Genomic DNA, 24504 nt, shown 5'->3' on the forward strand with positions numbered 1-24504 from the left:
AGAGTATCCATTCACCTGATTTAGTAGTATTCCTTAACCTGATTTAGGAGTACCCTTTCACCTGAGTTACTGGAGTATCCCTTCACCTGATTTAGGAGTATCCCTTCACCTGATTTAGTAGTATTCCTTAACCTGATTTAGGAGTACCCTTTCACCTGAGTTACTGGAGTATCCCTTCACCTGATTTGAGAGTATCCATTCACCTGATTTAGGAGCATCCCTTCACCTGATTTAGGAGTACATCTAAACAGCTACAATACGGCTATGAACCTACTCGTACGAAAACCGTTCTATTTTGAGGTCATTTTTATATTGTTTTAAACAATAAAAAATATCGGCCGAAGTGAAAAAGCGCAAAAAAGTGAACGTTTCTTATGGGATCCCTGTGGTATTTCCAGTCCTTCTCGTGTAAAGGAAGAGCTCCAAGATGGCGCTGGCTTCGCTTCAGGTAAGATGTGTTTTACTCAAAATAGCTCTACTTTATTCACCTCAAAAACCACTTGAATAACCAAACGATGCCTGAATCAGATATATATATTATTGTGGCCAATCTCGGAGCAGAAACTGGTGAAAGCAGTTGGTTAAATTATGTTTTTTTTTAAACAAAATGAAGGCTTATCTGTCAACATTAATATTGGTTGAGTTCAATTAAGTTTTCTACAAAAACCGACTTAATTTATGGAGTGAAGATGGTTTCACAAGAGAAATAAGAATTAGTATTATATATGAAAGATTAAGACTTAAACAGTTACTTAGGTTTTCTAACATATTTTTGGAATTGACTTTTGTTTGAAGTAGAGAAAGTTAGTTTAAAGTTTGTTAAAGTACCTACACCACCTAACTCAATACTTTCTGTATTGATTCTATATCAATTGAATATTTGAATGGTAAAATTTTCACATGATTTGAGTGATGCATCTTGGAGATATCAAGGTTTATACATCCAATATGCTAATGAGTGTGATGTCATTATAGGAATTTGAGTTTGTTTGTCATCATTTGTAAATTGAAACATTGATTACTATGAGGAAACAAATCTGCATTAACCTTTCCATAAACCCTGAGTAAGACAGCAAGTAATATATACAGTATGAGTGGCCATGTTGTATCAGATATACAAACTCGAGGCGTAGTTGAGCATTTGTATATTGGATACAATACAGACATGAACACTGTATATGACTTATCAAACGTCTAGGTTAGTTCCTTTGTGTTTCACTAAAATTTTCAAAATTAAAGTGAATCTGCCCAAGAAAATCCAAGTAATTAAAGTTTATGCAAATGAACACAATTTTGTATCAGATTTACAACACTCTTCACGTTCGTGATTTCTGTTGTGTTTTCCTCATTAATTATTAATGAGTCTGATAAGTAATATATACAGGATGTTTCATTGCCCCAGAAAAGTTTTGTATATTTAACTATGACTATAATGACATCACAATCATTCAAATACCATTCAAATATTCACTTCATCTAGAATCAATACTGAAAAACCAATAGCAGTTTGATTTCATACATTCGCAGTAGCCACATGCGATCGCTGAGCACCTATTTTATTTGATATTTTATAACCATGGAATCCTCCGCAAGGTTTGCTCCACACACACTACCACTACATTCTATATTTACAACATACAACATTCAACTCACATGTTGATTTTTTATATTTTATGACCATCACTCCCTGTAAGGGGATCCTCTGCAAGGTTCACTCCACACTCACTACCACTACATTCTATATTTACAACATACAACATTCAACTCACATGTTGATTTTTTATATTTTATACCCATCACTCCCTGTAAAGGGATCCTCTGCAAGGTTCGCTCCACATGCATTACACTACATTCTACACATACAACACTCAACTTGCATATTCATTTTTATATTTTTCTACCATCACTTCTCACATGGAGCTCTTCTGTGAGGTTCACTCCACACACACTACCACTACATTAACTAGTGCAGTTTTCGTATGACTGTTAAAAATTCACGGCACGAACACGGTCGTGACACAGCAAGGGATACGCCAGACAAATCACATTGTACGAGAATTTACTCTCCATCCAATCAAATACCCGGAACACGGCACAAACCTGGCACAGACACGCTCACGCCAAGGTCACGGCAATGCCAGACCAATCACCTTGCGCCTGAAAAAAATCAGCCAATTAAAATTCTAGAAAGCATCACGGTCACAGCACCTCACGCTTACGGCACTGAGCTTTTCACAGTCATACGAAAACTGCACTATTAACAACAGTTGACTCACATGTTGATTTTTACAGAGAGAGTGGCGGGGGGGTGGGTCAGGGTGTGGCTAACTCACCAAGAATTGGCACAAAGAAGTAAATTATAAATTAAAAATAATTAAAATCAAAGCACCAATTTTAAGAAAACTTTCCTTGCTTACAGGGTTTTCATTTAGCTTTGAAATAATAGAAGATCATGAGATACTAGTACAACAACCACAGTACAAATATATATTTCATATATATATTCTTATACACATATGTATATATCCTATCGGGCCAATAAATCCACCTAATGCATCCTTGAAGTCTCACTTGAGACTTGGTCACTCAGTGGTTAGAGCATGGCACCGCAATCGCCAGGGCACAGGTTAAAATCCTGTTCAAGACTGAGTCTTCCAAGTTGCTTCATATACTGCAAGGATCGGCTCAATTTGATACATTACAACCACAGTACAAATCTATATTTCACATATACATATTCTTATGCACATAGTTACTAGAGATTCCAGCGGATCAAGTAAACAATTTACTAAGCTATATAAGGTAGTTTAAGCCAAAAAATTTTGCTCGGATACCAGGCATTCATTTGATCCACAACAAAATATTGAACACCCAACACTGAATTTTTTTTTTTTCTAGGGTCATAGTCATAGCCATGGCAACGGCAATGGACATGGTCATAGCCATGGTAACGGCCTTGGTCATGGCCATGGTCCTGGGGGACTATTTGCTGATATGGGTGGTACCTTCGACAAGCCCTACCCAATACAATCATCTGGTCCTTTACAAGCCGAAGTGGCTCCAAGCCCATTTGGTGACGCACCAATGGTAGAAATGGATTACAGTCTGTTTGACTTGGTGAAAGCTACGCAGTATGGTATATTAAGTAGAGTGAAGGAGCTGGTGGAGAAGGAAGGTGTGGATCCTAAGCAGACTGATAATGAGAATATAACGGCTTTACATTGGGCGGCAATCAACAATAGGATTGATATAGCAGAGTAAGAATATGATTAATGTCTAGAATGATGAATGATTGTAAATATATGGTGATGACAATGATGGGGATAATGATGAATGATGATGGTGATGGTGGTGATGATGATGGTGATGGTAATGATGATGGTGATGATGGTGATGATGATGATGGCGATGATGGTGGTGATGATGATGGTGATGATGGTGATGATGATGATGATGGTGGTGATGATGATGGTGGTGATGATGATGGTGGTGATGATGATGGTGGCCATATGCATTCTTACCTAAGTTCAAAAAGTTTACCTAGTTCGTAGGTAAGTTTTTTGAACATGTTCAAAATTCTTACTTAGACATAGTAAACTTTTTGAACATGTTCAAAAAGTTTACCTATTCCTAAGTAATTTATTTGAACATAGTGCTCTTTTTGAACATGTTCAAAAAATTTACTGTTTTGTTTTTCCCTCATATCTTAGGAAATTATAGATGGTGAGCTTTGTCTTCACAAAATAGTATTTTCCCATTAAATCTCTTTCCTCTTTTCTACTTTTTCATTCCATTTAACGTATTTATAATTTTTTACACCACCATGCTAAAGTCCTGGGTTTTGATAGTAGATATACTCCTTTTGATAAAATTTGGCTTTGTTATTTCTCACTTTGTCACGTTGGTTTCCAACTTGTCAGCTTTCCATTAACTCTTTTCCATTCTGTGCGGACTTTCTTTATGCACCTTTGTCGTCATGCACGGTCATCTTCCCTGGTGTAGATTTCTTTTAACTCTTCAGTATCCAAATTGGTTTTCAAAACCTGCTAAGGAATCTTGACTTTCTTGGCTGTAATCTACTGAGTTCCACGTCCTCTCCAGATGCATTTCTTATAACCTCACTGTCTTATGCACTCTATTTCATCTATGAGCGTAGTTCTGAAACTGATGACCTTGTTTCAATTGCTGATTTTGGAAACCAGTTCTGATATGAAGCAGGCTCTGCAGATCAATAGTATTTCGTGGTAATTCTGGCTGGCTCTTTTAATAATATATGCTAATCTGCTTCTTATTTCTTCCACTAAAAGCTTTTGTGATTTCTTCGTCTGCTCTCTCGCTGATTTTTTTTAGGCTATTATTTATTGACTTGTTTTTCGCACTGATATAGGCGAGTCTAGGACAAATGCTATAGGTATCTGTTCCACTCTGCAGCTAGTGACACAGGCTGCTCCTTAGGTTTTACTTTGATGGACTTTTCCTCGTTGTTGTGTGACTCAGTTGCTCCTTTGTTTTGCGTTTAACATAGCAGTTTTGGGTGTTTACATGCCCAAGAGCAGATATGATTCCTAGCCTTCAATGGTTCTCTGCACTTGCATCTACCTTGCTATGCAGCTTAAAAGTGAACAAATAGTCGGGACAAAGCATGAGAAGTGACTAATGTTGGGTTGATGTTGAAATAAATCGAACTTATTCTGAGATAGAAATTTAGGAAAAAATCAAATATATATTTTCTTTGTGCAGTCAATGGTAAAAGAGTATCTCAGTTGACAGATTATGTTCCAATAGCTGTGTATGCACTTCTTGTGTGTCTTGGGATCTTCTCCTGCCACTACTGGTGAAGATGTTTTTCAAACACGTGTGAGGGTAAATCTTCTTTGGATTCCAACTTCTTCACAAACTCGACGCAGGTCTTCGCCCTACTGCAGAGGAATCGAACTTGTTTCCGTTACTACCTAAAAACACAGGTCTGGTGTTGTTTGTCTACTTTTTATCTGTCAAAAGTAAAGGATGTGCTTTTTTAAGAGCATGTACATCTCAGAAGATAGGTTTGGCCAATAAGTTAGATGATCCTTTATCAAAAATCAGAATTTAAGGCATGAAGATAGTTCTAAGTAAAAACAGTCTTAAATCCTTAAAAAATAATATCTGAGAATTGAAAATCTTGATACAACCGGTATCCCAAGTATCTCTAACCCTAACCCTCTCCCTCCCCCCTTCAAAACGGGGGTTTCGTAAATTTATTTGAAATGCCCAGAATATCTATTAGGCACTTCAAAAAGTATAGACAGACTTTGTTGGATGTTTACTCAATGCATTATCCCAGCTAAAATTCGATTGCATGTTATTTTCTTTGTTTTTTCATGAATTTCCATCTAAGGATAAGTTCGATTTTTTTTCAATATTATCCCAAAATTAGTCACTTCCCATGCTTTGTCCCGACTATTTGTTCATTTTTAAGCTGTATTGCAAGTTATGGAACATTCCAAACACATTTTGAAATATTTATATGCTACCAATTTTCCCCCTAAAATGTTAAATAAAAAATCAAAATGCGTTCGTTTTGCATAGAAAATCTATTACGCTGTTAGAGGACGCTTCTTTTTATCTGTTCCATAATTATTGCCGTTTATTTGATATATTTTATAGTTGAAAAGAGCCAAAGAACAATTTTGAACATGTTCAAAAAGTTTACCATCAGCTGTATTTTGCGTAAAATTACAAAATTCATGCAAATTCTTTCGCAAAGCTTCTTCTTAACTTTCAAAAACCATGTATAGCAAGTTTCATAATTTTGCGTCATGTTTTAGGCAACTTTTTTTCAAGTTTCAAAAATTGACATAACTTTGAAACCTAGGGTTTCAAGTAGTTATAGAACTTACACTAGACTTGCAAGCCTCGTAAATTTAACGTGACACCAAAACAAGGCGGAGATCCTAGGTTGAACCAGCATAAGGAGCACTCCAGGGATCTCCAAGATTTTTGGAGAAAAATCGAAAAAAAGTATTTTTTTCGATTTTTGCGGCAAAAGTTTACCTATTTGAACATTGCAGTTGGATTACCAGCTCAAAAATAGATGGTGAGCCTCCAAAATCTTGCTGCCAAAACTTTCGGTCAAATACCAAATAATCACGAAAAAAGTTTTTGAAAACTGGCTATTTTCTACTTTTAATCAGTAACTGAACTTGTCCAGGGTGAGGTTCAAAAAATTTGCTAGGATGCATCTAGTGATGGTGATGATGATGGTGGTGATGGTGGTGATGATGATGGTGGTGATGATGGTGATAATGATGGTGGTGATGATGATGGTAATGATGGTAATGATGATGATGGTGGTGGCCATATGCATTCTTGCCTAAGTTCAAAAAGTTTACCTAGTTTGTAGGTAAGTTTTTTGAACATGTTCAAAATTCTTACTTAGACATAGTAAACTTTTTGACATGTTCAAAAAGTTTACCTATTTCTAAGTAATGTATTTGAACATGGTGCTCTTTTTTAACATGTTCAAAAAGTTTACTGTTTTGTTTTTTCCTCATATCTTAGGAAATTATAGATGGTGAGCTTTGCCTTCACAAAATAGTATTTCCCCATTGAATTTCTTTCCTCTTATGTACTTTTTTTAGTCTAATTAACGTATTTATAACTTTTTTACACCACCATGCTAAAGTCCTGGGTTTTAACAGTAGATATACTCCTTTTGATAAAATTTGGTTTTGTCATTTCTTACTTTGTCATGGCTTGCGTTGGTTTCCAACTTGTCAGCTTTTCATTAACTCTTTTCCATTCTGTGCGGACTTTCTCTAAGCACCATTGTCGTCATGCCCTGTCATCCAAATTGGTTTTCAAAACCTTCTAGGATTCTAAATTTTCTTGGCTGTAATCTTCTAAATTTCATGTCCTCTCCAGATGCATTTGTTATAACTTCACTGTTTTCTGCACTCCATTTCATCTGTGAACGTCGTTCTGAAATTGATGACCTTGTTTCAATTGCTGATTTTGGAAACCAGTTCTGATATAAACCAGGCTCTGCAGATCAATACTGAGTACTCCGTGGTACAGTAATTCTGGCTAGCTTTTTTATAATATATGATACTCTTCTCCTTCTTTCTTCGACATTAAGCATTCCCAAAATCTTTGACTTCTTGTTTCTGTTTTGTATTTTCTTGATACTTTGGTGTAATTTAAAAGAAACACGTCTCAAGCAAATTAAGGCTTTGCTTTCTTCGTCTGCTCTATCGCTGAATTTTGTAGGTCATCATTTGACTTGTTTTTCGCACTGATATAGGTGAGTCTAGGACAAATATTATAGGTATCTGTTCCACATAGGTATCTGTTCCACTTCTACAGCTAGTGATACAGTCTGCTCCTTAGGTTTTGATGGACGTTTCCTTGTTGTTGTGTGACTCAGTTGCTCCTTTAATTTCATATTGCGTTTTACATAGCAGTTTTGGGTGTTTACATGTCCAAGAGCAGATATGATTCCTAGCCTTAAATGGTTCTCTACACTTGCTTCTACCTTGCTATGCAGTTTAAAAATGAATAAATAGTCGAGAGAAATGCATGAGAAGTGACTAATGTTGGTTAATGTTGAAATAAATCGAACTTATTCTGAGATGGAAATTTAGGAAAAAATCAAATGCATATGTATTTCTTTGTGCAGTCAATGGCAAAAGAGTATCTCATTTAACGGATTGTGTTCCAATAGTTGTGCGTGCATTTCTTCTGTCTTGGGTTCTTCTCCTGCCACTACTGGTGAAGATGTTTTTCAAGTACATGTGAGGGTGAATCTTCTTTGGATTTCACTTTCTTTATAAACTCGACAGGTCTTCGCCCTACTGCAGAGGAATCAAACTTCTCTCCTTTACTGCTAAAAACCACAGGCCTGGCGTTGTTTTACTTCTTCAAGAGCATGTACATCTCAGAAGATAGTCTTGGCCGATAAGCTAGATGACCTTTCATCAAAAATCAGAGTAAGGCATGAAGATAGGTCCTAGCTATTAAAAAAGTCTTGAATCCTAAAAAATAATATCTGAGAATTGAGTCTCGATACAACCGGTATCTCAAGTATCTCTAACCCTAACCCTCCCCTCCCCCTTCAAAACGGGGGTTTCGTAAATTTATTTAAAATGTCCAGAATATCTATCAGGAACTTCAAAAAGTATAGGCATACTTTTTGGATGTTTACTCAATACATTATCCCAGCTATAATTCAATTGCATGGTATTTTATTTGATTTTTTCATGAATTTCCACCTGGGGATAAGTTCGATTTTTTTTCAATATTATCCCAAAATTAGCCACTTATAATGCTTTGTCCCGACTATTTGTTCACTTTTAAGCTGTATTGCAAGGTATGGAACATTCGAAACAAATTTTGGAAGATTTATATGCTACCAATTTTTCCCCTAAAGTGTTGAATAAAAAATCAAAATGCGTTTGTTTTGCATAAAAAATCTCATAGGCTGTTAGAGGAAGCTTCTTTTTATCTGATCCATAATTATTGTCGTTTATTTGATATATTTTATAGTCGAAAAGAGACAAAGAACAATTTTGAACATGTTCAAAAAGTTTACCATCAGCTGTATTTTGCGTAAAATTACGAAATTCATGCAGATTCTTTTGCAAAGCTTCTTCTTAACCTTCAAAAACCATGTCTAGCAAGTTTCATAATTTTGCGTCATGTTTTAGGCAATTTTTTTTCAAGTTTCAAAAATTGACATAACTTTGAAACCTAGGGTTCCAAGTAGTCATAGAACTTACACTAGACTTGCAAGCCTCGTAAATTTAACGTGACACCAAAACAAGGTGGAGATCCTAGGTTGAACCAGCATAAGGAGCACTCTAGGGATCTCCAAGATTTTTGGAGAAAAATCGAAAAAAAGTATTTTTTTCGATTTTTGCGGCAAAAGTTTTACCTATTTGAACATTGCAGTTGGATTACTAGCTCAAAAATAGATGGTGAGCCTTCAAAATCTTGCTGCCAAAACTTTCGGTCAAATACCAAATAATCATGAAAAAAGTTTTTGAAAACTAGCTGTTTTCTACTTTTAATGAGCAACTGAACATGTCCAGGGTGAGGTTCAAAAAATTTGCTAGGATGCATCTAGTGGTGGTGATGATGATGGTGATGATGGTGGTGATGATGATGGTGATGATGATGGTGGTGATGGTGATGATGATGATGATGGTGATGATGATGGTGGTGATGATGATGGTGATGATGGTAATGATGGTAATGATGATGATGGTGGTGGTGATGATGATGGTGGTGCTGGTGGTGATGCTGATGGTGGTGATGCTGGTGCTGCTGCTGGTGGTGCTGCTGCTGGTCATGCTGGTCCTGCTGCTGCTGGTGGTGGTGCTGCTGCTGGTGGTGCTGGTGGTGGTGCTGCTGCTGGTGCTGCTGCTGGTGGTGCTGCTGCTGGTGCTGCTGGTCCTGCTGGTCCTGCTGCTGCTGGTGGTCCTGGTGATGATGGTGGTGATGATGATGGTGATGATGATGGTGGTGATGGTGGTGATAAGGATCATGGTAATGGCAGTGTGATGCCAATGATGAATGGAGTGAAGGTAATGGTGGTGATAATTGTGATGTTGATATTAGTATAATAAGATAATCATAATTTTACTTTATTATCTAAACATAGAAACTAATCAATATTTGGTCTTCATTGATTTCTAGGTATTTAATATTGCAAGGTGTTGATGTTGATATTCAAGGTGGTATCCTAAATGGCACACCCCTACACTGGGCAACAAAGTAATCATAGGTTTTTGGTTTTTATTTAAAAAATATGGTTGATAGCATACAGTAAATAGACTTTGTTCATCCTGAAGCAATGTTACCCATTTCAGACCACGTGTCGTTCTCTTGAGAATAAGATTCTTTGTTTGAGTTGTATCCATATTCATGTGTCTTCTCGTGTACAACCGTTAAACAAAGAAATGATACTCTAGGGTATGACACATGGTCTTGAGAATAAGATTCTTTGTTAGAGTTGCATCCATATTCATGTATCTTGTAATGTACAACTGTTAAACAAAGAAATGATACTCTAGGGTATGACACATGGTCTTGAGAATAAGATTCTTTGTTAGAGTTGTATCCATATTCTTGTGTCTTCTTGTGCTCAACAGTTAAATGAAGAAATGATACTCTAGGGAATGACACGTGGTCTTGAGAATAAGATTCTTTGTTTGAGTTGTATCCATATTCTTGTGTCTTCTTGTGCTCAACCATTAAATGAAGAAATAATACTCTAGGGAAAAATCTGTAATGGGAAAATAATTCACCAAGAGAAAAGGTCTATCTATCACTTTCGACTCATACAAAAAACACAGTAAAAAATAATATAAAGCTATATATAAAGATCTTACAATGGTCTTTATATTTTTAGTGTGGTTTTTGTATGACTTTTCCCTAGAGTATTATTTCTTTGTTTAACTATGATAATACAATAGTCTATGTTCTCATTTCTTTTTAACAGACAAGGGCATCTACAGATAGTTATCTGTTTAATGAAACACAAAGCAAACCCAGAAATACAGGATGTTGAAGGTAAATTTGACAATAATAAAGAATAAAATAAGGAATCTTTATTGTACATCAGTAGCGTAGCGATGGGGGGCATGGGGGACACGTACCCCCCCAAATTTTTAAACAACTTTTTCGAAAAAAACAAAAAAACAAAAACAAAACATATTAAACCAAAACGAAAGAGGGAAATAGATTATTGCAACCTAGGAAAGTGCGCTGTATAAATCAGTTTCTACCAATACGAATTTGTTTCTTTTTTGTTTGCGTGTTTATTCGTTTATTTGTTTTATGGGGGGAGGAGTAATTTTTTTGTTTTGGGTCAGTGCCCCGCCAGCTCCTAGGTCCTCACTACGCCCCTGTTCTACATAGTGATATGGGGACACACTCACTACCATTAGATTGGTGGAATTTTAACCACTTAGCAAGGAAGGAAACAACAAATGAGTAGGAATTGAAGTCATTATTGTCTTGTAGGATGTACCGTGTTACATGTGGCGGCACAGAATGGACATACCTCTATAATGGCATATCTACTGGCCAAGGGAATGGTTAGTATGTACACAACTGTAGTATAGTGGATGGATGGTTGGTGGGTGGATGGGATGGATGCATGCGTGCATGGATGGATGGATGGATGCATGGATGCATGGATGGATGGATGGATGCATGCATGGATGCATGCATGGATGCATGCATGGATGCACGCATGGATGCATGCATGGATGCATGGATGAATGAATGGATGGATGATTGGATGGGTGGGTGGATGAGTGGGTGGGTTGGTGGATGGATGGATGGACAAGTGGGTGGGTTGGTGGGTGGATGAATAGATAGGAGAGTTAATGGTTGAATGAATGATTTTGTCTATTGATATTGAACATATTGATATTTTAGGATGTTGATTTGAGAGATAGGAATGGTATGACCCCCTTGATGTGGGCTTCGTATCGATGCTTTGGGTGAGTAGAGTGTTGCTATAGCAACAACAGTCACATTCACTTTAGTAGTTGCAATAAATGTTGTATTAAGAGTAAATGGTTTGAATCCCCGTGTTGAAGTTTGTTGTGAAATAAATGTGATTGTCCAGATGAGTGTAGTCTATTGTAGTGTAGTCCACCAACAACAGTCTTTGTCAAAACTATACTCACCTGGAAGATCACATTTCACAACAATTGTCACATTATTTTACATTATTTATTTTACATTATTTATTAACTTAACATGGTTATGTTTGTCATATTACAGCGTCGATGCCGTTAGAATGCTTATCAACTTGAACGCTTCAATAAATGTCTCTGATAATGTTCAACGCAACACAGGTAGGTGTTAACCACAACAGCCTTCAAAATCTACATCCAGTCATCCCGAAATACCCTCTGGGCTGATCTAAGTCAGGGCATGGCTAACTCACAGATTGAACCCTGAAACAACCTCTGGGCTGATCTAAGTCAGGGCACGGCTAACTCACAGATAGAACCCTGAAACAACCTCTGGACTGATCTAAGTCAGGGCATGGCTAACTCAGAGATTGAACCCTGAAACAACCTCTGGGCTGATCTAAGTCAGGGCATGGCTAACTCACAGATTGAACCCTGAAACAACCTCTGGGCTGATCTAAGTCAGGGCAAGGCTCACTTCTAAGTCTGTTGATAATCACGACATTGACATGCATTATTCCCACATAATGTTGGTTTATGTTTTAAATACTTAGCTCTCCATTGGAGCATCATGTCAAACAATCACAATGTTCTCCATCCACTGGCCAAGGCTGGTGCCTCTCTAGACGCTGTCAATGCCAAGGTATATTACCGTGCGACTACACCAACCAAGGCCACACAGACAAATTTTCATACAAATTAGCCAATCACGATTAAGTATTTAAACAATAGAGTCTATACAAATTTTCACATTTTCCTCTTTAAAGTCATATTTTATATATTTATGAAATTCATAAGTGCTATGCGGTCTACATATTCTCATCTTTGCATCATAATTACCACTACCTAACATCTATTTCACCCCGTCCTGCTCTCAGTCTGACCTCTAGCTCAGCTGGTAGAGCATCGGTAGTACAATTCCGAAGGTCGTGGGTTCAATTCCCAGCGAGGTCGGAAATTAATTTTTCTGTATTTAACTCCAAGGGCCTTCGCCCGGAATAACCTCTTTCCCAAGCACTATAACTTATCTATATTTCTATATCTTCATATATTTTACTTTGTACGAGTGTGTGTATGATCTGAATATTGAACAAGAAACAGTTTAAAACCCAGAATTCACTCATTCATCTGTTATGCAGCGTTAAAATGTGAGTTGGGAATTTGATTTGAAATTTGTTTAGGTGGCTTTGGTTGATGTAGTCGCACTGTAAATAAAAAAGCTAATTGAAGGGGGAGAAATTAGTAACCACGATTTTCTATAATCACCTTGAACGGCAGCCATGTTAGATGGCAGGAACAATACAATCGTTTTACATTAGAAAGAATTCAATTCCCAAGAGCAGAAGGGATTTTATTGTTCTGCCATCTGACCACAGGCAGTCCAAGCTGGATTATGGGCACCGACATGTAACAGCAGCCATGTTAGATGGCAGGAACAATACAATCGTTTTACATGAGAAAGAAATCCATTCCCAAGAGCAAAGGGATTTTATTGTTTTGCCATCTAACCACAGGAAGCCCAAGCTGGATTATGGTGCCTGCACGTGATGGTGCAAAACCTCTATTGTCTTTTACAGGGTTCTTAAACTCCTTAAAAAGTGCTGGAATTTCAAATGTATTTTCAAGGGCACTTGAAACTCCTTGAAAATAGAAAAAAAGTAGAAATGTCCTTGAATATTCCTTGAAAAAAAATTGTCCATGAAAAAATGCCAGTAAAACTTTCAAAATATGTAAACTGTGAGTCGTTGTCATTGGTTAAAATTAGAGATTTTCACTACATCTCAGGAGAATCGTCTTTTTCTATTATTTTTTAAGTTTCCAGAACTTAGTGGCTCAATGTGGCGTGGATATCACATGACAATTCGCACATCTCGATTAGTATTGGCATTTTCATCTTATTTTTTTACGGATACCAAAATAAAACCCTCTTAAGAGTTACTCCTTGAAAAATGTCATTTTGGTCCTTGAATACTCCTTGAAAACTCCTTGAAAACTGCTTGAATAATTTCTTGGGAACCTAACACGAACCCTGCTTTTATCTACTCTCTTAATGATGATTATATTCTTTATTTCCTTAATAACTGAGAATCACATTTTTGCTTCATAATAATAATCATAATAATAATAATTGGGAAGCACGAGTGGGGTGCACAGCGAATGTGTCACCTTTCACCAATGCAGCCTGGGCTCGAGTCCTGTCGATCCCGATGTCATGTGAGTAGAGTTGCTCGTTTGGACCTCATGTGCAACAAGGATTTTTCTCTGGTTTTTCCAGTGTTCTTTCCTTTGCAAAAATAACCTCCCCCACCCCCTCCCCCCCTCCAACCCCCATTTCCCCTGGAGATAAAGTAAGATAAATAATGATTGCCAGTACTGCCCTTATTTCAAATCATATTCCATTATTTTATATCTATTTCACCCTGGCCTGCTCTCAGTCTGACCTCTAGCTCAGCTGGTAGAGCATTGGTAGTACAATTCCGAAGGTCAATCGTGGGTTTGATTCCCAGCGAGGTCAGAAATTAATTTTTCCGAATTTAATTCCAAGGGTTTTTCGCCCGGAATAACCTCGTTCCCAAGCACTATAACTTAGCTATATTTCTATATCTTCATGTATTCTATTATTTTATATCATTGTGTTGAAAGGGTGAAGTACCAGGGGACATCGCAGCACAGAAGAAAAACAAATGGATATCTGCACAACTTGATCTGATAGCAAGAGACAGGGGGAAAGGAAAGCCAGCATTTTTACAATCATTTATTAGAGACAAGGTAATATGCCAGTTTTGCATCAATGCATACCATTTTTTTTAAAGAGCACAGGCTCATTCGCACAGGCTTAGCCCTGTTTATAAGTCAGCTATTCACAGAGAGAATATGAGATTTCAAAACATTGGTGTTGTTCAAGCTTCACATTCTTTACGTTAAAAATGAATTTTGTAAATGATTTGCTCTTACATGAGGCTAAGCCTGTGCATTGAGATGGTCATAAAACACAGTGGCATTTACTGAATGAGAATATAGACTATTTTATTGTCGTAGTTAAACAAAGAAATAATACTCTAGGGAAAAGTCTGTAATGGGAAAACAATTCACCAAGAGAAAAGGTCTATCTATCACTTTTAACTCATACAAAAAACACAGTAAAAATATAAAGCTATATATAAAGATCTCGTAAGATCACATGAATATGGATACGACTCAAACAAAGAGTCTTATTCTCAAGACCATGTGTCATTCCCTAGAGTATCATTTCTTTGTTTAATGGTTGCACATGAGAAGACACATGATTGATATGGATACAACTCAAACAAAGAATCTTATTCTCAAGACCATGTGTCATTCCCTAGAGTATCATTTCTTTGTTTAATGGTTGCACATGAGAAGACACATGAATATGGATACAACTCAAACAAAGAGTCTTATTCTCAAGACCACGTGTCATTCCCTAGAGTATCATTTCTTTGTTTAATGGTTGCACATGAGAAGACACATGATTGATATGGATACAACTCAAACAAAGAATCTTATTCTCAAGACCATGTGTCATTCCCTAGAGTATCATTTCTTTGTTTAACAGTTGCACATGAGAAGACACATGAATTTGGATACAACTCAAACAAAGAGTCTTATTCTCAAGACCATGTGTCATTCCCTAGAGTATCATTTCTTTGTTTAATTGTTGTACATGAGAAAACACATGAATATGGATACAACTCAAACAAAGAATGTTATTCTCAAGACCACGTGTCATTCCCTAGAGTATCATTTCTTTGTTTAATTGTTGTACATGAGAAAACACATGAATATGAATACAACTCAAACAAAGAATGTTATTCTCAAGACCATGTGTCATTCCCTAGAGTATCATTTCTTTGTTTAATGGTTGTACATAAGAAGACGCATGAATATGGATACAACAAAAACAAAGAATCTTATTCTCAAGACCATGTGTCATTCCCTAGAGTATCATTTCTTTGTTTAGTGGTTACACATGAGAAGACACATGAATATGGATACAACTCAAACAAAGAATATTTATTACTAGACATTTGGTTATACATTAGCAATTCCATGGTTGGGGGAAAACTGAGTCAATTGCAGTGCATTGTGGGGCATGTAGGGAACATATTTCCAAGATGGCGTCTATTTTGTCCCCTCAAACAGCCCCACAATGCGCTGCAATACCAGCTTGACCCAGTGTTCTCCTTGACCTTTGAATGAATAATTCAACTCAATATACATTACTTCTTTGGAATGGTATTCTTCCCTCAACATTGAAATAGGTATTAATTACGCATATATTTTTTTCCAGGAGACACGGCGCTATGTGCTGCTCGTCACTCCTATAGTATCGATGTTCCTGATTGGTGCCATCTTGGAATATTCTCCCACCTGGTACATCATGTTACTTTTACTTGGTGTCTTGTCATCTGTCATTTGGCATATAATGAGGTAACGCCCCCAATATTTTACTTTTACTTTTAATTCCCCTCCATGGGGGAGGTATGGATATTCCAATTCCCCTCCATGGGGGAGTTATGGATATTCTAAATCCCCTCCATGGGGGAGGTATGGATATTCTAATTCCCCTCCATGGGGAGGTATAGATATTCTAATTCCCCTCCATGGGGGAGGTATGGATATTCTAATTCCCCTCCATAGGGGAGGTATGGATATTTTCTTGATCATATATTTTCTCATTCCAGGCTGTTTGTATTTTTTCTTGATTTCGAGAGTTTTATAACCTTTGGTGTCACTTTGGGGGCAAAAGTATTCCTTTATTACAATATTTTTTACAACTTCTGGCCTTATATCCTTTGATAGATATGCTACATATTTACAGATTTCAATCTAATTTTTTACATTGCTATGTAACTCTTTTTCGTGTTTTATACACTCGATAACGGCTCCGCACCACCACGTGATGGCAGCCAATGACAGGAGGCACGACCATAGAGTTTTTCCCCTCAGAAACTAAATTCTTTTTCACGTAAATCAGTTTAGACCTCCCTGGCTGGGGCGTAATGTTTTTCCATTTCATACCATGTGTCATTTCCTAGAGTATAAGATTGTTTGTGTTGTATATATATTCATGTGCCTTCTCCTGTGCAACCGAGCGCAAGCATTAAACAAATAAATGATACTCTAGGAAATGACACGTGGTCTGAAACGGGAAAACATTACGCCCGAGCCGAGAAGGTCTCTTGTTCCTGCCTCCTGTCATGGCTGCCATCACGTGATGATGCAAAGACTCTATTGCAAAACCATGGTTGTGTTGAGAGCATAGACAGCTCTCATGCTTTCAGCTTTTTATATCGACTGCATAGCACAAATGAATGCATCATAATATAATCATGTCATTTGCTAGAATACCTTTTGGCCTTAGTGTTCATGTTCTTCGTTTTGAACCCAACATTGTTTTTGCAATTGAGTGTATGTTGGTGTTGCCGAGGTATTAATCGCACAGTATACATGATGTATATATATAGACCCCTTGCATGTGATGTCAAACGTCAAAGCAGCTCAATAGACCCCTTGCATGTGACGTCAAAGCAGGTCAATAGACCCCTTGTATGTGACGTCAAAGCAGCTCAATAGACCCCTTGTATGTGACGTCAAAGCAGCTCAATAGACCCCTTGTATGTGACGTCAAAGCAGCTTAATAGACCCCTTGTATGTGACGTCAAAGCAGCTTAATAGACCCCTTGTATGTGACGTCAAAGCAGCTCAATAGACCCCTTGTATGTGACGTCAAAGCAGCTCAATAGACCCCTTGTATGTGACATCAAAGCAGCTTAATAGACCCCTTGTATGTGACGTCAAAGCAGCTCAATAGACCCCTTGTATGTGACGTCAAAGCAGCTTAATAGACCCCTTGTATGTGACGTCAAAGCAGCTCAATAGACCCCTTGTATGTGACGTCAAAGCAGCTCAATAGACCCCTTGCATGTGATGTCAAAGCAGGTCAATAGACCCCTTACATGTGACGTCAAAGCAGCTCAATTTGGAGGTCAATAACAAAAGAATTCAATCCCATGAGGATTTGAAACCTTTTGTAATGCTTTCCAAATAAGCATGAAGCATGATGACGTTTTACCCCCATCTCTAGACCATAATCCTTTTCACATTGCTTTTGTTCTTTAATTATGACTATTGTTCCTGTATTCAGTCTAAGGAATCAAAAATTTTAATATGAAAGAATTTTAAAAACTATTATGGTATAGAGTTGGGGGTAAGACGTCATCTCCCTTCAGGCTTATTGAACTGCATTCCGATGGAGGAGGTGGGGTCTATTGCACATAGGTTACATTGCGGCACATACTTGTCATTTCTAAGGTGCATGTTAATATTTATTCTTCTCAAAACGTTTATTTTTTCAGATTTTTAAATATTCAAACTGATCCTGGTAATGTGTTGCCTTGTGCAATATACCTAGCAACTAAGTGCTATATGTATACCACTTGGTTTGTTTATTATTGGCCCTATATCCTTCAGCATTAACATAACATAATCCCTAGGGGTCAATGTGTAGTTCCAAAAATTATCCATAACCCTATCATGGAGGAATTTTTTAAGACCCCCCCCTACCCCCGGAAATTCCAATTTTCTTCAATACAAACTCTGTAATTTTAAGCTCCTTCTCTGACCCCCCTCCCCCCCACTCTTCGGAAATTCCAAATTCCTCTGTGGGGTCGGCTATGGATAATTTCTGGAAGTACACAATAACACAAGTGAGATTTGTTTCTGCAGTTTAAATCATAAACATCCATTTCTGTGTCTGCGAGTTGCATGCTGAAATTTGTTTTTTTGCGGCCATCAATTCAATCAAACCTAATCATCAGTCAGTACCTTTTTTATTTTTGACTGGTGACAGTAAAAAACTAAATTTCATTCAAATTATTTACGTGTGAGTGTGTTTCGCTGTGCTGTGCCATTTAGGATTCTAACCACGAAATAATGCACACCTCTCATTTTCTAAGCATGACATATTTAGACTATATTTTGTGAGGGTAGGGTAGGGTAGTTGGGGGATAGTTTCACTTAATTGTACATACTCATAGCTTATTCAGTTTTCCTTAACCATGTGCAATCGTGAAAACACCAAAGGTCTTAATTATTTTCTTTGTGAATACTGCTGGCCTGATGTACTGCTTTTACAAGGCATGGACAACCGACCCAGGTTACCTCAAGACCACACCAGCCGAGCAAAAACGAGTAAGTCTAGGTACCATAATTATTCATCCAACATGGTGGCTCACATACATGAATTATGGAACTCGTAAAAAAGATGGTCATTATTTGTTAATACTTTTTTACGTGTTCGACAGACTATTATTCAATTAGCCGAGAAGAATTCTTTAGACTTTGTTCACTTTTGTTCTACATGCTTGGTAAGTTGACAGACTGTCAGTTCAACAATGTAATGACCTCTGGGCTGATCTAAGTCAGGGCATGGCTAACTCACAGATCAACCCTGAAACAACCTCTGGGCTAATCTAAGTCAGGGCATGGCAAACTCACAGATCAAACCCTGAAACAACCTCTGGTCTAATCTAAGTCAGGGCATGGCTAACTCACAGATTGACCCCTGAAACAACCTCTCGGCCAATCTAAGTCAGGGCATGGCTAACTCACAGATAGAACCCTGAAACAACCTCTGGGCTAATCTAAGTCAGGGCATGGCTAACTCACAGATTGACCCCTGAAACAACCTCTGGGCCTAATCTAGGTCAGGGCATGGCTAACTCACAGATAGAACCCTGAAACAACCTCTGGGCTGATCTAAGTCAGGGCATAGCTAACTCACAGATCAACCCTGAAACAACCTCTGGACTGATCTAAGTCAGGGCACAGCTAACTCACAGATCAACCCTGAAACAACCTCTGGGCTAATCTAAGTCAGGGCATGGCTAACTCACAGATTGACCCCTGAAACAACCTCTGGGCCAATCTAAGTCAGGGCATGGCTAACTTACAGATAGAACCCTGAAACAACCTCTGGGCTAATCTAAGTCAGGGCATGGCAAACTCACAGATTGACTCCTGAAACAACCTCTGGGCAAATCTAAGTCAGGGCATGGCTAACTTACAGATAGAACCCTGAAACAACCTCTGGGCTTATCTAAGTCAGGGCATGGCTAACTCACAGATCAACCCCTGAAACAACCTCTGGGCCAATCTAAGTCAGGGCATGGCTAACTTACAGATAGAACCCTGAAACAACCTCTGGGCTAATCTAAGTCAGGGCATGGCAAACTCACAGATTAAACCCTGAAACAACCTCTGGGCTAATCTAAGTCAGGGCATGGCTAACTCACAGATCAACCCTGAAACAACCTCTGGGCTAATCTAAGTCAGGGCATGGCAAACTCACAGATCAAACCTGAAACAACCTCTGGGCTAATCTAAGTCAGGGCATGGCTAACTCACAGATTGACCCCTGAAACAACCTCTGGGCCAATCTAAGTCAGGGCATGGCTAACTTACAGATAGAACTCTGAAACAACCTCTGGGCTAATCTAAGCTAACTCACAGATTGACCCCTGAAACAACCTCTGGGCTGATCTAAGTCAGGGCATGGCTAACTCATAGATTAAACCCTGAAACAACCTCTGGGCTGATCTAAGTCAGGGCATGGACCCTAGAGAGGTGATAGGCGAGTGTATTATTGCTACACCACCCTTGATTCAGTCTTTAAACATCCCTCCCTCCCCTCCCACAAAGAAATTTGTATATGTTACTCGTGATATTTTTTTTTAGATCCGTAAGCCAATCAGATCCAAGCATTGTTCAGTGTGTAATCGATGTGTTGCTAGATTTGATCATCACTGTCCCTGGGTAGAGAACTGTATTGGTAAGAATATACTATACATTTGATCCAGGTTATAAGTACCCCACCCTATGATTGAGAACCCCCTCAGATTATAAGCCTACTTTGTCATAAGCCTTGGTAATTATCCATCAAAAAAATTTATCTAACATCATACTATCAGGTATTTTGTGACAAACGGTTATAGTTTTTATAACAGATTTATTATTGTGGATGAGCCATGTAATTGCATTATGTACAGTGGTGTGCCATAATGTGCCATAATGTACCTTGACATAGCTTGCATCTGTGATTGGTTCGTCACACATCATCATACCATGACTGTACTCAATAATACTAGTCTAACACGTTTCTTTTAATAAATGATGACATAACCTCTTTTTCTTGTATTGTCCAACAGGTTCTGGTAATCACCATTACTTTATCGGATACCTGTTTTTTCTGTTTGTGATGATCAATGTGTATACGTATGGCGCGTTTGTTTGTAAGTCTCTTACTTGCTATCACTTTATTTCTATGTTTTGTCTCCTGTCGATATACTGGTGTTGGCCACCCATTGCAGTGCATTCTGGGACAGTTTTAGGGGTCATATGTTATTTTCAAGATGGTGCCTACATCGTCTGTTAAGGAAAGTTTTTTTATTGGGGGGTGGGGCTTTAGATGGGTCACCAGCTGTAACAATTGAAACATTTTGAATTGTCGTCCTGTTCACTTCGATGAAAGCTGTTTCCTTTAAGCAGGGCTGTAGCTAAAGACCCACGATGCACTGCAATGCCAACTTGTCCCTGTCTTTCCTCAACCTCAGATTAACTAACATTGATTCATGTCTGTTGTGTAGATTACATCAATGTGTGCAGTGGATACACCGGTGGCTGGTGGGATGCTATTTCTCGTAGTGCTTATTGTTCTCCATGGGTGTCATGGGGTTTTGGTAACGCCATGTTTCACTTCTTATGGGTTGGAGCCTTGTTCTTTTGTCAGTCTTATCAGGTCAGTGGTTATGTCTAGTATTGACATGTGCTGTGGTCTCAGCTATTGTTTGCTAGTATAGGTCAGCAGTAGTGGAGCCTTGTTCTTTTGTCAGTCTTATCAGGTCAGTGGTTATGTCTAGTATTGACATGTGCTGTGGTCTCAGCTATTGTTTGCTAGTATAGGTCAGGGGTAGTGGAGCCTTGTTCTTTTGTCAGTCTTATCAGGTCAGTGGTTATGGGAAGCATATCATCACGATATCAGGTCAGCAGTGAGATAAATATTTATTATATTTTTATTAATCAATCAGTTGTTCTGGGTTGGCATGACAACGAACGAGCATCTCAATATGGGTCGTTATTCCCACATGATGGATCATACTGGTGTACCCAAAAGTCCCTTCAGGTAAACCAATATCACACTTTACCTCAATGTTATCTTATTTCACACCATGTGTTATTCTATTGAGATTAAGATTCTTGGTTTGAGTTCTATCCATATTCATGTGTAACTGTTCAACAAAGAACTAATACTCAAGGGAATGACATGTGGTCTGAGATGGGTAAACATTACTGGTGAAGAAAGAAATAATACTCAAGGGAATGACATGTGGTCTGAGATGGAAAACATTACTGATGAAGAAAAAAATAATATTAAAGGGAATGACATGTGGTATGAGATGGAAATATTACTGTTGAAGAAAGAAATAATACTCAAGGGAATGACATGTGGTCTGAAATGGGAAACCTATTACTTATGGAGAAAGAAATAATACTCAAGGGAATGACATGTGGTCTGAGATGGGAAAACATGAACTTGAAGAAATAATGATGAAGATGGAGAAAGAAATAATGCTCAAGGGAATAACATGTTTTTAAATGTGTGGTTTCAAAAAATATCCATACCTCAGAAAGAGAGGTGGGAGAAGCATTTATTCACTACACAATGGGAACATTACACCTACATTGTCTGATCTACTTGTATATAAATATCCCCTACCCCACCCTAGAGGAAATCAGAAAGAGAGATGGGAGAAACCTTTATTCACTACACAATGGGAAAACATTACACCTACATTGTCTGACCTACTTGTATATAAATATCCCTACCCCACCCTAGAGGAAATCAGAAAGAGAGGTGGGAGAAACCTTTATTCACTACACAATGGGAAAACATTACACCCACATTGTCTGATCTACTTGTATATAAATATCCCTACCCCACCCTAGAGGAAATCAGAAAGAGAGGTGGGAGAAACCTTTATTCACTACACAATGGGAAAACATTACACCTACATTGTCTGACCTACTTGTATATAAATATCCCTTCCCCACCCTGGAGGAAACCAGAAAGAGAGGTGGGAGAAACCTTTATGCACTATACAATGGGAACATACACCAAAGCTAAAAAGGTCTATTTGGAGTAAATCTCGTCTGACCTACTTAATATATATATATATATTTTTTCCTTTCAGCCGGACTGTCGTTGGAAACATTGCTGATTTTTTTGGCTTTAGTTTCTTTGGTCTAATAAGACCCAAACGAGTGGACTGGAAGCGACAGTACAGCGTTGAGACCAACTCTTTCAATCACCACGTGTAGGCCTTCACCATATAAGGACATGCAACCTGATTGGCCAACACATTTTATTCATTACCATATAAGGATATGGAACCTGATTGGTCCAACATCCCTCATACTTTTCCATATAAGTAATAGAGTCACGCAATATCTGTGAAAAATGGTGACTGGCATCACCATATTAGGAATACATCATATGACGTATAGTTGTTAAATAGAAAGAACATAGAAAGAACATAGATCCCTTACTGAGATAGTGAACATGGTGCAATGTGGTGTAGCTTGGGTACAACTATCTGTTGTTCATCATGCCTTATATGGTGTTGATGAAAGCTAGACCGGGGAAAAGGAACAGGGTGCATTGTGGTGTAGCTTGAGTACAACTATCTGTTGTTCATCATGCCTTATATGGTGTTGATGAAAGCTAGACCGGGGAAAAGGAACAGGGTGCATTGTGGTGTAGCTTGAGTACAACTATCTGTTGTTCATCATGCCTTATATGGTGTTGATGAAAGCTAGACCGGGGAAAAGGAACAGGGTGCATTGTGGTGTAGCTTAAGTACAACTATCTGTTGTTCATCATGCCTTATATGGTGTTGATGAAAGCTAGACCGGGGAAAAGGAACAGGGTGCATTGTGGTGTAGCTTGGGTACAAACATCTCAGATAAGTGTTTTCTTCATGTTCATACCCAAGTTAGACCAGGATGCATCCTGTTTATCATACTGACTCAGAATCAAGACACTTAGATATTAGAGTAACTGTTACTGAACAAACTGGGTCCTTCTATCCTCTTCAGTGTCCCGGATGCTATGTCGTCAAACGTGATGACGTATCTCCAGTGCATAGAAAGGCCAACCATACTGAACAAAGCTCCTCTTCGCATGTAGTAGGCTACTGCAAGAGATAAGGGGAAAGACTTGTCCCTAGCATCAGGGTCACCCTACCTTGGTGTAAACAGCACCTAGGACTTGTACACACTGTAGTAAGGGGAAAGACTTGTCCCTAGCATCAGGATCACCCTACCTTGGTGTAAATAGCACCTAAGACTTGTACACACTGTCGTAAGGGGAAAGACTTGTCCCTAGCATCAGGATCACCCTACCTTGGTGTAAACAGCACCTAAGACTTGTACACACTGTAGTAAGGGGAAAGACTTGTCCCTAGCATCAGGATCACCCTACCTTGGTGTAAACAGCACCTAAGACTTGTACACACTGTAGTAAGGGTTTCATGGTGGTGTATTAGATGACAATCATAACCATTCACTTTCATAAACAGTATAAAGTATAAATATAAAAGTATAAACTAATCTGTATGTGAAAATTAAAGATTTCATTAATCAAATTTGGTAATAATATCGAAGGTTTTCATGTTTTTTATTTTTTTCGACGCAGCATGGTCTACCTGTGGTTTATATCCCGTCAATCCAATTCATA

General features: G+C 38.1%; 1 protein-coding gene across 2 annotated transcripts; it reads left to right on the top strand.

The window, feature by feature from the left end:
* Positions 1-414: 414 nt before the first annotated feature.
* LOC116301845 (palmitoyltransferase ZDHHC17) lies at positions 415-24352 on the top strand. Of its 2 annotated transcripts, none has more exons than XM_089026986.1 (18): positions 415-448; positions 2899-3257; positions 9676-9753; positions 10481-10551; positions 11005-11078; positions 11425-11489; positions 11776-11849; positions 12242-12330; positions 14331-14456; positions 16000-16139; positions 16394-16497; positions 18778-18902; positions 19016-19078; positions 20448-20541; positions 20918-21001; positions 21356-21507; positions 21797-21891; positions 22961-24352. In XM_089026986.1, exons 1-18 carry the CDS (start codon positions 428-430, stop codon positions 23085-23087), a joined length of 1941 nt encoding a protein of 646 aa, XP_088883112.1. In that variant the 5' UTR covers positions 415-427; the 3' UTR covers positions 23088-24352. The 2 variants fall into 2 exon arrangements, with proteins under 2 accessions (XP_088883112.1, XP_088883111.1); XM_089026985.1 differs by lacking the exon at positions 16394-16497 and adding an exon at positions 18068-18171.
* Positions 24353-24504: the final 152 nt, after the last annotated feature.

The sequence above is a fragment of the Actinia tenebrosa genome, unplaced genomic scaffold, assembly GCF_029948245.1.
Source record: "Actinia tenebrosa isolate PJP-AT-01 unplaced genomic scaffold, QUT_ActTen_1.0 PGA_scaffold10__47_contigs__length_13832649, whole genome shotgun sequence".
Lineage (NCBI taxonomy): Eukaryota > Metazoa > Cnidaria > Anthozoa > Actiniaria > Actiniidae > Actinia > Actinia tenebrosa.